Source organism: Lissotriton vulgaris, chromosome 3_1 (assembly GCF_964263255.1).
Source record: "Lissotriton vulgaris chromosome 3_1, aLisVul1.2, whole genome shotgun sequence".
Classification (NCBI taxonomy): domain Eukaryota; kingdom Metazoa; phylum Chordata; class Amphibia; order Caudata; family Salamandridae; genus Lissotriton; species Lissotriton vulgaris.
In genome coordinates this window covers 250070004-250087836 of record NC_141689.1, presented here as the reverse complement: position 1 = coordinate 250087836, position 17833 = coordinate 250070004, and the positions used below count along the sequence as shown (strand labels likewise).

The 17833-nt window shown below is 47.0% G+C and overlaps 1 protein-coding gene across 1 annotated transcript in view; it reads right to left on the bottom strand.

The window, feature by feature from the left end:
- LOC147726272 (E3 ubiquitin-protein ligase TRIM39-like) overlaps nucleotides 1-12709 on the bottom strand; it is a 92756-nt gene extending 80047 nt beyond the window's left edge. Inside the window, exon 1 of the mRNA XM_086960372.1 lies at nucleotides 12159-12709. Within this exon, the coding sequence (XP_086816498.1) occupies nucleotides 12159-12572 (414 nt within the window). The 5' untranslated portion in view covers nucleotides 12573-12709. The remainder of the gene's footprint in view (nucleotides 1-12158) is intronic.
- Nucleotides 12710-17833: the final 5124 nt, after the last annotated feature.

Sequence of the window (17833 nt, the reverse complement as noted above, 5' to 3'; positions counted from 1 at the left end):
GAGTAGACATGTACTGAGAGGGGGTGATGAGAGGTGAGTGGGGTAATGGGTAGGCATGTACTGAGAGAGGGTGGTGAGAGGTAAGTGGAGGGAGAGGAGTAGGGCGATGAGTAGGCCTGGACAAAGGGGCAATGAGAGCCAAGTATAGGGAGAGGAGCAGGGCGATGAGCAGGCAAGTACTGAGAGGGGCTGATGAGAGGCGAGTAGAGGGAGAGGAGTAGGGAAATGAGTAGGCATGTACTGAGAGGGGGTGATGAGAGGTAAATAGAGGGAGAGGAGTAGGGTGAGGAGTAGGCATGTACTGAAAGAAGAGGGTGGTGAGAGGTAAGTGGAGGGAGAGGAGTAGGGCGATGAGTAGGCATGTACTGAGAGAGAGCAATGAGAGGTAAATAGAGGGAGAAAAGTAGGGTGATGAGCAGGCATGGACAAAGGAGCGATGAGAGCTGAGTAGAGGGAGAGGAGCAGGGCGATGAGTAGGCATGTACTGAGAGGGGCTGATTAGAGGTGAGTAGAGGGAGAGGAGTAGGGCCATGAGTAGGCAAGTACTGAGAGGGGGTGATGATAAATAAGCAGAGGGAGAAGAGTAGGGTGATGAGGAGGAATGTACTGAGAGGGGGTGATGAGAGGTGAGTAGAGGGAGAGGAGTAGGCCGATGAGTAGGCATGTGCTGAGAGGGGGTGATGAGAGGTGCGTAGAGGGAGAGGAGTAGGGCCATGTGTAGGCAAGTACTGAGAGGGAGTGATGATAAATAAGTAGAGGGAGAAGAGTAGGGTGATGAGTAGGAATGTACTGAGAGGGGGTGATGAGAGGTATGTAGAGGGAGAGGTGTAGGGTGATGAGTAGGCGTGTACTGAGAGGGGATGATGAGAGGTGAGCGGAAGGAGAGGACTCGGGTGATAAGTAGGCATGTACTGGGAAGGGGAGGTGAGTAGAGGGTGAGGAGTAGGAGTAGGGTGATGAGTAGGCAAGTCCTGGGAAGGGTTGATGAGAGGTGAGTAGAGGTAGAATGATGAGAAGGCATGTACACAGGGGCAATGGGAGCTGAGTAGAGGAAGATGACTAGGGTTAGTAGTAGGCGCGTCCTGGGAAAGGGTGAGAAGAGAGAGATGAGTAGGGTGGTGAGTAGGTGTGTAATGAGAAGGGTTGATGAGAGGTGAGTAGTGGGAGAGGAGTAGGGTGGTGAGGAGGCGTGTACTAGGAAGGGGTGAAGAGTGGTCAATCCAGAGAGAGGAATAGGGTGGTGAGAAGGCATGTACTACGAAAGGATGATGAGAGCAGAGTAGAGAGAGAGGAGTAGGGTGATGAGTAGGTGTGTACAGAGAAGGGGTGATAATAGGTGAATAGAGGGAGAGGAGTAGGGTGATAAGTAGACATGTACTGAGAGGGGGTGATGAGAGGTGAGTCGAGGACGAAGAGTAGGGCGGTGAATAGACGTACTGAGAGGGGGTGATGAGAGGTGAGTAAAGGGAGAGGAGTAGGGTGATGAGTAAGCATGTACTGAGAGGGGGTGATGAGAGGTGAGTGGAAGGAGGGAGAGGAGAGGAGAGGAGTAGGGTGATGAGTAGGCATGTACTGAGAGGGGGGTGATGAGAGGTGAGTAGAGGACGAAGAGTAGGGCGAGGAGTAGACGTACGGAGAGGGGGTGATGAGAGGTGAGTAGAGGGAGAGGAGTAGGGTGATGAGTAAGCATGTACTGAGAGGGGGTGATGAGAGGTGAGTGGAAGGAGGGAGAGGAGAGGAGTAGGGTGATGAGTAGGCATGTACTCAGAGGAGGTGATGAGAGATGAGTGGAAGGAGGGAGAGGAGAGGAGAGGAGTAGGGTGATGAGTAGGCATGTACTGAGAGGAGGTGATGACAGGTGAGTAGGGTAATAAGTAGGCATGCACTGAGAGTGGGTGATGTGACGTAATTAGAGGGAGAGAAGTAGGGTGATGAGTAGGCATGTACACAGGGGCAATAAGAGGCGAGTAGAGTGAGAGGAGTAGGGCGATGAGTAGGCATGTACTGAGAGGGGGTGATGAGAGGTGAGTAGAGGGAGAGGAGTAGGGAGATGAGTAGGCATGTACTGAGAGGGGGTGATGAGAGGTGGGAAGAGGGAGAGGAGTAGGGCCATGAGCCGGCGTGTACTAAGAGGCTGTGATGAGAGGTGAGTAGAGTGGGAGTAGTAGGGCGACGAATAGGTGAACTGAGAGGGGTGATGAGAGGTGAGTAGACGGAGAGGCGTAGTGTGGTGAGTAGACATGTACTGAGAGGGGGTGATGAGAGGTGAGTGGGGTAATGGGTAGGTATGTACTGAGAGAGGGTGATGTGACGTAAATAGAGGGAGAGAAGTAGAGTGATGAGTAGGCATGTACTGAAAGAGGGTGGTGAGAGGTAAGTGGAGGGAGAGGAGTAGGGCGATGAGTAGGCATGTACTGAGAGAGAGCAATAAGAGGTAAATGGAGGGAGAGAAGTAGAGTGATGAGTAGGCCTGGACAAAGGGGCAATGAGAGCCAAGTATAGAGAGAGGAGCAGGGCGATGAGCAGGCAAGTACTGAGAGGGGCTGATGAGAGGTAAATAGAGGGAGAGGAGTAGGGTGAGGAGTAGGCATGTACTGAAAGAAGAGGGTGGTGAGAGGTAAGTGGAGGGAGAGGAGTAGGGCGATGAGTAGGCATGTACTGAGAGAGAGCAATGAGAGGTAAATAGAGGGAGAGAAGTAGGGTGATGAGTAGGCATGGACAAAGGAGCGATGAGAGCTGAGTAGAGGGAGAAGAGTAGGGTGATGAGTAGGAATGTATTGAGAGGGGGTGATGAGAGGTATGTAGAGGGAGAGGTGTAGGGTGATGAGTAGGCATGGTTTTTGAAACCTGGCAAACTTGGAAATGTGCCAAAATGATATGCCTTCCCAAGTGAGGCGTAATGAGTGTCTGTGTGCTACATTCTATACTCTATTACTATGCCTCTATGGATTGTTTTTTTGTGCAGGATGGTGTCCCTTTCTGCACAAAAACAATCCTGCCTAAAACACAGACACCCTTGCACCATGGTGCAAGAGTGCCTGCTTTGGCGCTAGGCTGCTGAAACTGCGCCTGCACAGGGGGAAAGGGGCACCTTTCTGCCAGGGGCGTAACTTGGTCAGTAAGATTGAAAGGGTGTGAGCTTCATATTTTTCAACAATGACACCAGCATATAACGTCAAAATACATTATATGGCAAGCAGGGCGCATGAGAGGGGTTAAAGGGGCAATGGAAAGGGAGATGTATAGGGATTGGTAGGGGCACTAAGTGAGAGAAAACACATTATTTTGTAAAATAACCAACATTGGTGACACTTTCAAAACAGAGAGGGAATTGTGTGTCTGCGTTTTTGTCAGTGTGTGGGTTAAAGTTCCTGTTGAAATCCAACAGACACCTCATTATACCCGATTGATAGCACCTGAGCCCAACTATTTAGCAGAAAATACTTTTATTAGGGGTATGTAACACCCAAACACCCCCCTGAAGTTACGTCCCTGCTTCGTGCTCAAAAACAATCACGAGAGGCATTTTCCTCTTTCTATGTGAAAGGCATTTTCCTCTTTCTATGTGAAAGGCATTTTCCTCGTTCTTTGTGTGCTGCACAATGCAGAACATCTAGAAGGAGGAAGTAACAAAGAAAAATAAAAAAAATTCTCTGTGTTACTCCTGCCCTGGTAAAGCGTATCTTATGGGGGAAATTCCCAGGTTTTCCAGTTCTAGTAATTCTGTGAATGCGTCAAAAACCATGGGAGTTGCGTAGGAACACCCATACAACGCCCATGAAAAGCCTTCCAGGGCAGAGGAAGGCAACACAGCGATTTGCGGTGCGCTGCCTTACTCCAGATTTATAAATCCACTCAGGGCCGCTCAAAGGGACCGTGCTGTGGCTTTATAAATCTGAATGAAGGTTTGCGTCGCTCTTGCCCCACATTGTGTGGTGCAAGAGCGACGCAAACCACCTCATAAAGAGGTCCCTGACACTTTGATGAGTGGGTGCCATATTTAATGAGTCTGCTCAGCAAAGTTCTTCTTTTTTTGTTTCTTGGGAGTTTGTAATAAAAGAGCAAAAATGAAAGGCCTCTCAAATGCTGGGAGTTTTCTTCCAGTGCGTGGTGGTAATTTCTTTGTTTCCCTTTGAAAGACCGCCAATGCCAGGTTTCAGTTGACGATTCAGAGCCGTGAACTTGTACGATGGAACAGTGCAATGGTCTTTCGTAGATTGATTGAGGGCCCACTGATGGATGGCCCTGCGATCAATGGTTTCTGCTGGTAGGGGCAGTGGAGGGTCTCCCTTCAGATGCACAGTGCTTCCACTGATTCTAAGTAGGGAGGGGGTGCTGCGAGTTGGCCCAACCGCTACTTTTTGGTGAATCTCGAATCTACCCAAGTATGAGTGAAGCCCATACTCTTTTATTCCTGGGAAGTGATCCCTACAGCTCCATTAAAATTCAATCCGGCTCTAGGGCGGTGCGACCGGTGCCACAGCACTGGTAGCTGACTCTTCGAGGGGGCGCCGTGTTTAGAAGTATTTTGGCTTTAAAAGCATCTGCTGCCACATTAAAGGCCTCAGGCAATTTTCATACAACAATAAAAATGTCAAGATAACTCCGGTGAGTAATGTTCTTCCTGGAGAGAGAAGGAGTTTTGTCTAGCAGAAGTTTTAACTAATTTTATGGTAGCACAGAGAGCTAATGGGCCTGCTGACACCCTACATTCATATAGATGGCGCTATATAACTAATTAAATACATCTGAGAGAGTGTGGTTATGGGATTTGAGGGGGCACTGTTAAAGGGTAGTAGAGAAGGAGTCTGTGGGGGGCGCCAACAAACATTGTCACACAGGGTGCCACCTGCGCTAAAGCTGGCCCTGTATGACCAGTAATCCCAGCGCTGTGACAGACGTACCTTGTGCACTTCTGCAACCCCCCTCTATAAAGCTCACTTGGTGTGACTTGTGATTCCAAGGCTGTGACAGACACACCTCAGGCTCTTCAGCCTCCATGTCTATGGTGCTCACAGTGCTCAACTTGTGATCCCAGGGCTGTCAGATACCAACTCACTGCATGAGACCTGTGATTCCACATCACTCACAGACATAACGTTCACTGCTGTGCCTCTTTCTCTAGAGTGACCAAGGAATTACCTGGGATCCAGAACACATCTTGTGGGGTCTTGGACTCATTTGCTATAGAGCCCATGGTGCTGGATATCCCTTAACACTCACAGATTCACTGTGTACTCTTTGAACTCTTCCACTCTAGAGCCCACAGCAAGACTCGAGACTCCAGAACACACATAGACATACAATGTACCTTTGGGCTTCTTTCTCTATGGAGCCCTTCGTGCTTTAGATGCTTTAGATCCCTGCAAGATCACAGAGATATTGTGTACCACTGGATCTTGCTTGGTTTAAAGCTTGCAGTACTCAAGAGCCTGTAAAACTCACAAACATACTGGGTACATGTGGACCACCTTCCTTCTAGATGCAAGAGCACAGCTTGAGATCCTGGAGCACTCACAGACAGAAGTCTTGAACCTTCCTTGCTAGTGTTGGACTTGGCACTTTTGGCAGGTTCACCCCTAAACTTTTTGCTTTTAAAGGTGACTTGGTGTTGGTTGTTTTTGGCTTCTGTGCACTTTAACACTGTGTCCCAGTGTAAAGTGCGTGCGCACTCTGAGTGCATGTTGTGAGATTGGCCTGCCCTCCCATAGGAATGCATGGGGAATGTATGTGTCCATGGTAGTTACTGATGTGAGAGGAGTGCAGGGGCGAGTTTGGTATGTGCGAACTCCTGAGATTAAATCCTGCGCCATGATGTGCGCAGATTTAATGTGTCTGGTGTGGAAGTGCCTCTTCTAGAAGTTGGCCTGTCTGTGTAGTAAATGTGAATTGACTGTCTGGCTTGTGATTGGCTGGAGCTGGCTGGTGTGCCTGGCTCAAGGAGTCATGATGGGTCTGCCCCGGTGGCGAATGGAGAGATCTGTATGTTGATGGGAGGGAGGAGTGCACCTGGGACCTGAATAGGGCTAGGACTTCCCTCCACAATGCTGGCTCCGCCCCCTGTGGTGCGTCTGACGTCCATAGCCTGTCTTGTGAATGGGTAGAGGGGCTGAGCACAACAAAGTGCTCCAGAACCAGCTACGACTGGTCCTCCCCCTACCCTGCAGCCTGAGACAAAGAAAATATGTGTATAAAAATGGGGCTATGACCCCATGTAAAATGTTCTCTGTCTGATCCTGACTTTAGGGGGGCCTGCTGCTGCTGGGCGCCAGAAGGAACCGCCACTGGGTGCTGCCTCCCTGTTGGAGGGCCCTGTGAGCTGGCCCCTGGGCCCAGCCTTTGCCCCCTACCTTCTGAATGACTTCCCTGAACTCTGCCCACAGGACCTTTTCTGCTGTAGCACCCTGGGGGTGCTTTATTCTCCCTACAGCAAAGCGCTTTAATTTCCAGGAGGAGCGCTCTAATTTGTGCCTGTAATTTGCCTTGCTGAAGTGGAGCTCGAGGACTCCGCAGCGCGGCGTGGCAACCTTTCCCGGGGGAATCCAGACGTAGGGACTCCCCCCCTGCTGGAGGGGAGAGAGGCGGGAGCCCACCCCGCATGGCCGCCTAGTTATTGGGATATTTTTATAGCAGGTGCCCACCCTGCGTGACGACTGTGTGATTTTTATTTAAATTACAGCGGTGCCCACCCCGCTGTTCATCTTCATCCTCGAGGGAGCCTACCCCTTATTCTCCGCTGTAGAAAAATTCACCGCCGCTAGCCCGGGTCCCGACACCATTATCGGTGCACTGCGCTGGGATTGGCTCCTGGCCTTAGGGATTCCGGCTGCGTCATCGGCCTACCGCGCAGTGATTGGTTCCCGCCTGCCAGAACGCCCAACGCGTCATTGTGGGGCCGCGCTGGGATTGGTCCCCGGCTCGAGGGCTTCCCAACACGCACCCAGGAAGCAGGGTGGCCCCCAGAGTAGAACGAGGAAGCGGACGGGAGTCCACCCCGCGCTCCTGTGGCCCCACAGAGAGAGGCATGCCAGTCAAGAGCCCCGGAGTGCCTCCGGGGGAAGGAGAAGGGCTGCTGGCGCTGGCAGGGCTCCCATGGTGTGAGGAGAGCCCCACAACACCGCTGCAGCAAGAGGAAGCTGGCCGGTACGTCTGAGCCTCCCCGTGTTGCGAGCAGAAGCCGGTGAGTGAGGGCTTCTTGGTGGGAGAGCCTGGTTTGTTGAGTGGCCCCGGAAGGCAGCGGGCCGCTCCAACGGTAATTGGGGCATTGTTGTAGTCAGAGCCCGAGAGGCTCCCACGTGGTGTGGTGACATTTGTTGATTTAGAGCCCCCGTGGCTACCACGCACACGGGAGCATTTCTTATAGGTAGAGCCTAAGAGGCTCCAACGTTGTTCTGGGCATTATTGATCTTTAAGACCAAAGGGGCTCCCCCGTTGTTTTGGGGGCACAATTGTTTCTTTGAGCCCCAGAGGAGAGCCAGGAGGCACGCTGGTGCCGGGCTCAGTTTCCCCAGCTGCCCAGCAGTTAGTGGACAGCTGCAATGTTTAGGTGGTGCCCCTGCGCCCTGCGCATTGCTGCGTTGGCAGCTTGTAGCCCTGACTCTGCTGGACAAAGGGTGTCTGAGCTCCTGAGAGGGCAAGTTGGTCTGGGGGTCAGTATCTAATGTAATTCTATGCAAAGTGATGGTATTTGTGTTCATGTTGGTAATGACCTGATGCCTAATGTGATTTATGCGTAATGTGCAATGCCCTTAGGCCTGTGATACCTCTAAATGTGTTTATGCTTAGGAGGTTGTTTTGCCTAGTATTGGTTATGCTTGTGAGTTCATGGTTCCCTATGTGATATATGTCTAAAGTGATTATGATTGCATAGTGTGTACCTACCTATTACAAGTGGTTACTGGTTGTGTTCTACATTTGCTATCTGGTGCAACCATCATTCTATGTTCTAAGTGCTATTCCTACTAAGTCCTATTTCTGACGGTGGCCCATGTGGCCCTGTCCTGTGTATATAATCCCCTGTAAATACTGCCTAGTGCCAGTTGGCACAGTGTAATTCTGTGATTATGATCTAATGTGTTTATGGTAATACAAAGGCTATTTTTATATATAACCTTGTGTGGAGTACCTTTTTGTGGTGTGCCTGGTGTGTTGCTGATGTGTGTGTGTTGCGCAAATGCTTTACACATTGCCTCCGGGATAAGCCTGTCTGCTCGTGCCAAGCTACCAAGGGGGTGAGCAGGGGTTATCTTGGCGTGTAACTCCCTTGCCCTGACTAGAGTGGTGGTTTCTGCCTGGCTTTGGCGCAAACCTTAGCCAACCAGAAATCCCCTTTCTAACACCTACCAACCTCACGAAATCCCAGGACACCCACTGACATTCTGTGTACTCTTAAGCATCCTTCAGACAAAACGTTGGGGCTAACGGTGTGGGATATGTGTGCCAGGTCTTTAAAAGACATAGCTTGTGCTTGTCTGTATCCTCTTCTATGGGGCTCACCATAGAACTTTGAGTCTTGCCGACTCAAGGTTTGCAACCTGTAATCACAGAGCTGTGACAGTCATAACTTGTGCACTTTTGCAGTCATCTGGTGCAACCTGTGATCCCATGTGTATGGCAATTATACCTTGTGCCCTTCTGCAGTCTTTTCTTAGGGGCTTACTTTGTGTAACGTGTAAAACTACAGCTGTGACTGACATTCCTTGTGCAGTCCAACCTTGGGGCTCACTGTGTGTGACCAGAGACCTGTGTGCTCTGATGGAATACATTGTGCTCTTCTTTAGCCTCCTCTACGGGATTCAGTGTGTAGCCAGTGACCCAGGACTATGAATGACACACCTTATGCTCTTCGGCATCCTCTTCCGAGGGACTCACAGTGTGCGACCTGTGACCCCAGGACTATGAATGACACAACTTATGCTCCTCAGCAGCCTCTTCTGAGGGACTCACAGTGTGCGACCAGTGACCCCAGGCCTACGAATGACATCCCTTATGCTCTTCGGCAGCCTCTTCTGAGGGACTCACAGTGTGCGACCTGTGACCCCAGGACTATGAATGACACACCTTATGCTCCTCAGCAGCCTCTTCTGAGGGACTCACAGTGTGCGACCTGTGACCCCAGGACTACGAATGACATCCCTTATGCTCTTCGGCAGCCTCTTCTGAGGGACTCACAGTGTGCGACCTGTGACCCCAGGACAATGAATGACACACCTTATGCTCCTCAGCAGCCTCTTCTGAGGAACTCACAGTGTGCGACCTGTGACCCCAGGACTACGAATTACATCCCTTATGCTCTTCGGCAGCCTCTTCTGAGGGACTCACAGTGTGCGACCTGTGACCCCAGGACTATGAATGACATACCTTATGCTCCTCAGCAGCCTCTTCTGAGGGACTCACAGTGTGCGACCTGTGACCCCAGGACTACGAATGACATCCCTTATGCTCTTCGGCAGCCTCTTCTGAGGGACTCACAGTGTGCGACCTGTGACCCCAGGACTATGAATGACACACCTTATGCTCCTCAGCAGCCTCTTCTGAGGAACTCACAGTGTGCGACCTGTGACCCCTGGACTATGAATGACATCCCTTATGCTCTTCGGCAGCCTCTTCTGAGGGACTCAGTGTGCGACCTGTGACCCCAGGACTATGAATGACACACCTTATGCTCCTCAGCAGCCTCTTCTGAGGGACTCACAGTGTGCGACCTGTGACCCCAGGACTATGAATGACATACCTTATGCTCCTCAGCAGCCTCTTCTGAGGGACTCACAGTGTGCGACCTGTGACCCCAGGACTACGAATGACATCACTTATGATCTTCGGCAGCCTCTTCTGAGGGACTCACAGTGTGCGACCTGTGACCCCAGGACTATGAATGACACACCTTATGCTCCTCAGCAGCCTCTTCTGAGGAACTCACAGTGTGCGACCTGTGACCCCTGGACTATGAATGACATCCCTTATGCTCTTCGGCAGCCTCTTCTGAGGGACTCAGTGTGCGACCTGTGACCCCAGGACTATGAATGACAGACCTTATGCTCCTCAGCAGCCTCTTCTGAGGGACTCACAGTGTGCGACCTGTGACCCCAGGACTATGAATGACATACCTTATGCTCCTCAGCAGCCTCTTCTGAGGGACTCACAGTGTGCGACCTGTGACCCCAGGACTACGAATGACATCACTTATGATCTTCGGCAGCCTCTTCTGAGGGACTCACAGTGTGCGACCTGTGACCCCAGGACTATGAATGACACACCTTATGCTCCTCAGCAGCCTCTTCTGAGGGACTCACAGTGTGCGACCTGTGACCCCAGGACTATGAATGACACACCGTTTGCTCTTCTGCAGTCTTTTCTCTTGACCTCACAGTGTGGGCCCAAAAAAATGCAATGAGTGACTCCTACTTGCGCTCCTTCTGCTCTTCTGCAGAGTCCGGTATGAACTCACAAAGTGTCTTCAGTTATGAACCCTGCACCTCTGCACTCATGCCTTGTAGGGACATAGCTTCCACTGGTGCAGTGGCACAAGGGCCCAGAGCCTTCAGGGGCCCATTGAACCCTGAAAAATGCTGTATTTTACTATCCCAACAGCAGTCGAAGGGGCCTTTTCCTTACTTCACCAGAGTTAATGGCATCCTTGCTAGAGATACCTTCTGCTCTTGGCCAGCACTCTCCATGGAGCCCGGCTCAGGGGTGGAGGGCTGGGGTGAGGCAAGCAGGCCCCAGAGCCCTGAGCAACTATCATCACAGGGTGGCAGCCGCAGTCTGGCAGTCCCTAGGAGGATGAGTGGTGGAGAATGGCCCTACATGCTCCTGGTTCGAGGGTAGACCATGCCGGGCTCTTGTTAAATAATCCACCTCTGGCCTGCTTCGCTTACTCCTCCTTGTCTAAAAGTTGTGGGGACTTATATCTCATGTTGCAGTTTAATTGATATACTGAGGAAGATGCGGAACTGTGGTTATACAATAAAAAATGTGCATGCACCAGATATCTCGTGGATGATTTACACCTTCTCTTCATCTTCCCCTTTCTGTTTCACTTTCTGTTTTACTCTTTTGTGTCTTGTGACACTCGCCCCGCCCCCTCCATATCCACCTCTTTCTAAACCCCAGTCTTCTATTTCTTTTTCTGGCCGCCTCTTTGTGTGCCTCTTTTCCTACATTCTCTCTTTTTTCCGTCTTTCTCACTTGACCCTTTCCCTACTGACTCTCAGTTCTCTTTACCTCTCCCATCCTGTGAGGATGCGAGAGGGCGCGGTGGCAGCTCTGGCCACATCAGGGCTGGAGCTTACAGCCGCTGGGGCTTCCTGTATGGGTGAAGCTGCAGCGGGTGACACCCGAGCTGGCCCCTGAGGCCGAGACATTCCCAGCCTTGGCAACCAGATTCACATCTTGAGTCGGGCGCTGAAGGTGCAATAAAACATCAAATTGCATCAACTATGGAGGGCGGAGCCCCATTACCCATACGGGTGAGATACCACAGCGATGAACCCCCAATGTCACTGGCCCGCCGAGCGTGCTAGCTGCGCCGCACAAATATCGCCCTCTCATTTTGTCTTGGAGCATTGACAGACATGCTGAACACCCACACAATACCTCGTATGCTTCTGCAGCCTCCTCTGGAGGATTCACGGAGTGAGACTAGTGATCCAAGCGCTGCCACACACATCCCGTGTACTCTTGGGCAGCTTCCTTTATGGGAGTCGCAGAGTGAGACCTCTGCTCCTTGGACCTGTCACACACACACACGCACGCACACACGTACAGGGGCGTACTTACAAGCCCCTCGCGCCGCTGGGGCATCACTTTTCCCCACATTAAAAGTTGACGCACCGGCGGCGCAAGGGGCTTGTAAATATGCCCCACGACGCAGATGGATGGGGGTCGGAGCCTCTTCACAGAACAGCAGCAGTGCCTGGTTATGCTTCTCACACAGATTCTCCACTGGGGCCTTGTACCATTCTGCAGCGTTCTCTATGAGCCTCAACAAGTCTTCACTGTGATCCCTTTATATCCCCACACACACAGTGTACTCCTCTGCAACGGTCCATGTGGGACTTAATGGAAAACTTCACTTGTGATCCCTTAATACCCACACACATACCTTTTGCTCTTATGCAGTGACTTCATTTGTGATCTCCGAACACCCTCACACATACCCTGTACTCCTCGGCAGCCTCCTCGATGGGACTCACTGAGTGAGACCTGTGCTCCTTGGATCTGTCACACACAACACAGAGGAGTGTCTGATCCTCGTCACAGAACAGCAGCAGTTCCTGGTTATGTTTCTCGCACTTATTCTCTTCTGGGGGATTCACGGGGGCCAAATGAAGTTGTTTCACCATTTCAACAATATTTCTGAGTTGCCTGTTGGGTCGGAGGTTTCTCCCAGAAGATACGTCTCTGCACTGCGGACAGGGGAAGTTAGTATCTCTTCCCTCCCAGCACTCAATGATGCAGGAGCGGCAGAAGTTGTGTCCACAGTCAATAGTCACAGGATCAGTGAAGTATTCCAAACAGATAGAACACGTGGCCTCCTCTTTGAGATTCGTGACCTGAGCTGCTGCAGCCATGATCCCAGAAAGGCAGGAGGTTCGAGTTAAGCGTTGTTTCTCTGTAAGTGGACGTGTCTGTGTGTGTCTCCTCCTATGTGTGCTGGGACTTCCTGGTTTTCTTTTTGTAAAGTGGGAGTGTCTGTGTGTCTCCTCCTCTTGTATGTGATGGTACTTTCTAGGTCTCTGTTTGTGTAAAGTGAGAATTTCTGTCTCCAAAACTCTCCCCCTCTTGTGTGTGTTGTGGCTGGATCACTGACACAAATCGGTCAAAAATATTGATATACAAAATTATCGAGTTAAAAATATAGAATGCCAAAATATCGACTTCCTATCTCCAAACAGGTAAGTACAAAAATATTGAATCAAAAACATCGATGTAAAAAATATAGTCAAAATATCGACTTTTTAAAATAGTTAAAAGTAATTTAAATTAATAAAATAATAAATATAATTAATATAATTTAAAAAAAAATAATTAATACATACATATATATATATATATATATATATATATATATATATATATATATATATATAGTATTAATAATAAATTATACAATATATTTACCATAGGATAGCGAGAGGGTTATATTTACTATTACCACTCCAGTGAGTGCAACAGTAGAAAAAACATTGATAGCGTAGCAGTAAACATTACTATTCCCACTCCAGTGAGTGCAACAGTAGTGAAAGCGTTGGATAGCGGGAGGGTAAGAATTACTATTCCCACTCCAGAGAGTGCAACAGTAGGGAAAGCGTTGGATAGCGAAGGGGTAAAAATTACTATTCCCACTCCAGAGAGTGCAACAGTAGGGAAAGCGTTGGATAGCGTAGGGGTAAAAATTACTATTCCCACTCCAGAGAGTGCAACAGTAGGGAAAGTGTTGGATAGCGTAGGGATAACAATCACTATTCCAACTCCACAGAGTGCAACAGTAGGGAAAGTGTTGGACAGCGTAGGCATAAACATTACTATTCCCACTCCAGTGAGTGCAACAGTAGGGAAAACGTTGGATAGTGGGAGAGTAAAAATTACTATTCCCACTCCAGAGAGTGCAACAGTAGGGAAAGCGTTGGATAGCGGGAGGGTAAAAATTACTATTCCCACCCAAGTGAGTGCAACAGTAGGGAAAACGTTGATAGCGTAGTGGTGAAAATTACTATTCCCACTCCAATGAGTTCAACAGTAGGGAAAGCGTTGGATAGTGGGAGAGTAAAAATTACTATCCCCAATCAGAGAGTGCAAAGAGTAGGGAAAGCGTTGGATAGCGTAAAGGTTACAATTACTATTCCCACTCCAATGAGTGCAACAGTAGGAAAAGCGTTGGATAGCGGGAGAGTAAAAATTACTATTCCCACTCCAATGAGGGCAACAGTAGGGAAAACGTTGATAGCGTAGTGGTAAAAATGACTATTCCCACTCCAGAGAGTGCAACAGTAGGGAAAACCTTGGATACCGTAGGGATGAAAATTACTATTCCCACTCCAATGAGTGCAACAGTAGGGAAAGTGTTGGATAGCGGGAGAGTAAAAATTACTATTTCCACTCCAATGAGTGCAAAAGTAGGGAAAACGTTGATAGCGTAGTTGTAAAAATTACTATTCCCACTCCAGAGAGTGCACCAGTAGGGAAAACCTTGGATACCGTAGGGGTGAAAATTACTATTCCCACTCCAGTGAGTGCAACAGTAGGGAAAACGTTGGGTAGCGTAGGGGTAAACATTACTATGCCCACTCCAGTGAGTGCAACAGTAGGGAAAGCGCTGGATAGCTTAGGGGTTAAAATTACTATTCCCACTCCAGAGAGTGCAACAGTAGGGAAAGCTTTGGATAGTGTAGGGTAAAAATTACTATTCCCACTCCAGAGAGTGCAACAGTAGGGAACGTAAATACTTCATATATGAATGAAAATTAATTAAATATTAATATCAATTAATTAAAAAAAAATCATTTTTTATTATAAATTATTTAATTTCAACAAAAAATACCAATAAATAAATTAAAAAATGTAAATATTTATTAAATTACTTTCCACCCTATTCCCCTATAAACCCACAACCCACTACTAAAAAGAAATAATACAAATAACATGATTAACATTTAATCAATTCATTAAAATTAATTACCAATTATATTTTAATTACTTACCAATTATTGATTAATTAACAATGAATTACTAATTTTATTTTAATTAATTACCAATTAATCAATTAATTAAAATGAATTACCAATTACATTTTAATTAATTACCAATGAATAATTCAAAATTAATTCAAAATAAATACCAATAAATAAATTAACATATTTAATTAATTTTAATTAAATTACTTCCTACCCTATTCACCTATAAACTCACAACCCACGACAGAAAATAAATTGATATAATTAACACAATTATCAATTAACCAATTAATTAAAATTAATTACCAATTTAATTTTAATTATTTACCAATTAATAATTAGCAATTAATTAAAAATTAATATCAATAAATAAATTAACATATTTAATAATAATTAAATTACTTCCCACCCTATTCCCCTATAAACCCACAACCCGCTACAGAAAATAAATTAATATAATTAACATAATTATCAATTAATCAATTAATTAAAATGAATTACCAATTACATTTTAATTAATTACCAATTAATAAATAATTAACAATTAATTAAAAATAAATACCAATAAATAAATTAACATATTTAATTAATTATAATTAAATGACTTCCCACCCTATTCCTGTATAAACCCACAACCCGCTACTGATTTATGTTACGCAAAAATAAAATACCATACAATTAATTAATTATAATAAATTATAAAATAAATATACACTTTTCCCACATATAGTAACATAAAAAACACTTTAAAAAATTGATATTAACTTACTTACCTCTAATTCGATATTTTTGTTGTCTATATTCTGTCCTTTCGATATTTTGTCCATTCTATATTTTGAAATCGATATTAATGCTATTCTAGTCGATATTTTTGTAGTCTATATTCTGTACAGTCGATATTGTGTCCATTCTATATTTTTGAATCAATATTAATGTAATTCGATATAAAAAACTCGATATTTTGACTGTACACCGTTGTGACTTCCTGGTTCACTATTTGCAAAGTTGGAGTGTCTGTGTGTCTCCTCCTCCTGTGTGTATGCTGGGACTTCCTGGTTCTCTGTAAAGTGAGAATGTCTGTGTGTCCTGAGACTTCCTGGTTTTCTTTTTTCAAGGTGGGAATGTTTGTGTGCATCCCCCCTCTGTGTGTGCTGGGACTACCTGGTTCTCTGTTTGTAAGGTGAGAATTACATCACACACAGAGAAGTAAGGAAATGTAGATCGCTTCTTTTATGAGAAAATTATGGGCAAAGAGAGGAAAAGACTGCCCTCAACCACAAGTTGTGGCATGCTTCATCATAGGGCTGCTGAAAACACCTCTGCGCAGACCAATGCTAGAGGTGGAGCAATAGGGTGGGGAAGACAATACAAACACAAAGAAAGGGAAAGGATCTAAACAAAAATAAGTGTAGATAATATTTTTAAAACTAACCAAGGGATATCTTAATAACTATTTTATTCCTGGATTCCCCTGTTAGGGCTAAAACCAAAACCTACCCCTGAACCCTAAAATACCCCTGTACCCCAAAACCCAAACCTAGCCCTGAATCCTAAAAATAACCCTGTACCCCAGATCCCAAACCTACCCCTGAACCCTAAAATACCCCTACCCCAAAACCCAAACCTAGCCCTGAACCCTAAAAATACCCCTTTACCCCAAAACCCAAACCTAGCCCTGAACCCTTAAAATACCCCTGTACCCCAAAACCCAAACCTACCCCTGAACCCTAAAAATACCCATATACCCCAAAACCCAAACCTAGCCCTGAACCCTAAAAATACCCCTGTACCCCAAAACCCATACCTATCCCTAAAACCTAAAACTACCCCTGTACCCCATAACCCAAAACTATATCTGAACCCTTAAAAAACCCAAACACCCCAAAACATATACCTCAGTACCCCAAAACATATACCCCTACACCATACTTACCTTATCCAAACATTAAAAAAAAAACATGCTTTTACCATTCATGCATTTACAACAAATTTCGTTGTAAATGTATGCGTGGTAAAAGCATATACAATGTAATGCCATGCGTTATAATGGCATTGCGGAGTCATGGTACTTTCGTAATGAAAGTATGCGGAGTGATGGTATGCGGAAAGAAAGTTGCGGAATAATGGGTGTTTACCCTCCCCCGGTAAGTACATTGGTGGCACAGCGGCCCACATCTCCAGCAACATACTCATATTTTTTCACCACCAATTTGAAAAATGCACAGGTCTCTCTCATTGATGGCCAGCACCGACATACACTTTTAGACACACCTCCCGCCACAAGTTCTAGAATTGCGAACTTTAGAGCTGGGGAGCTACGTTCGAATCTCGGCATCAGCACAACATCCTGTGATTCCAGGCAAATTGCTTTGTCTCTCCGTGCCTAAAACAAATGAATGTGTTCCTCTGTAATGTAAATTGTGCTCATGCCATGTTGTCGAGTTCGCGCTATATAATATTGCAAGGAAAGATAAAGTAGGGAAACTCTAGTTCACACACTACTGAACGCGCACTCTTAAGTGCATCAGCAGTGCACTGTGAATCGGAGCGTTTCACAGGCCTGTCACAGATAAGAAATGCTATCAAAACGAAATCCTACAAAACAATATACTACTGGCCGGCAGCAATTCATACCCGGACAACGTCGGGACGGGCTGCTAGTATGTATTAAAAAGGAAGGTTTGAGCCGGGCAAAAGGTTTATTTTGCCAGGTCATAATCGCAGTTTAAACTGCACACACAGGCTCTGCAAGGCAGGCCTGAGACATGTTTAGAGGAGCTACGTAAGTGGGTGGCACCATCAGTGCTGCAGGCCCACTTGTACCATTTAATTTAAGGGCCCCTGCATACATGTAGGGCCACTTTACTAGGGACTTATAGGTAAATTAAATGTCAGTTGGGGATAAGCCAATCCTACCATGTTTAGGGGGAGAGCAGAAGCACTTTAGCACTGGTCATCAGTGGTAAAGTGCAGTCTTAAGCCAATAAAAATGAGATCAGTAAAAAATGGAGGAGGAAGGCAAAATGTATGGGGAAGACATCCCAACGGCTAACAGGTCTAACATCGGTCTGTACAATGGGTGCGAGGGAATCATGCGCTTTTGCTGTACTATCTCTGCATGTGCTGTACTTTTTGAAGGAGGAAGATTGCACTGTGGC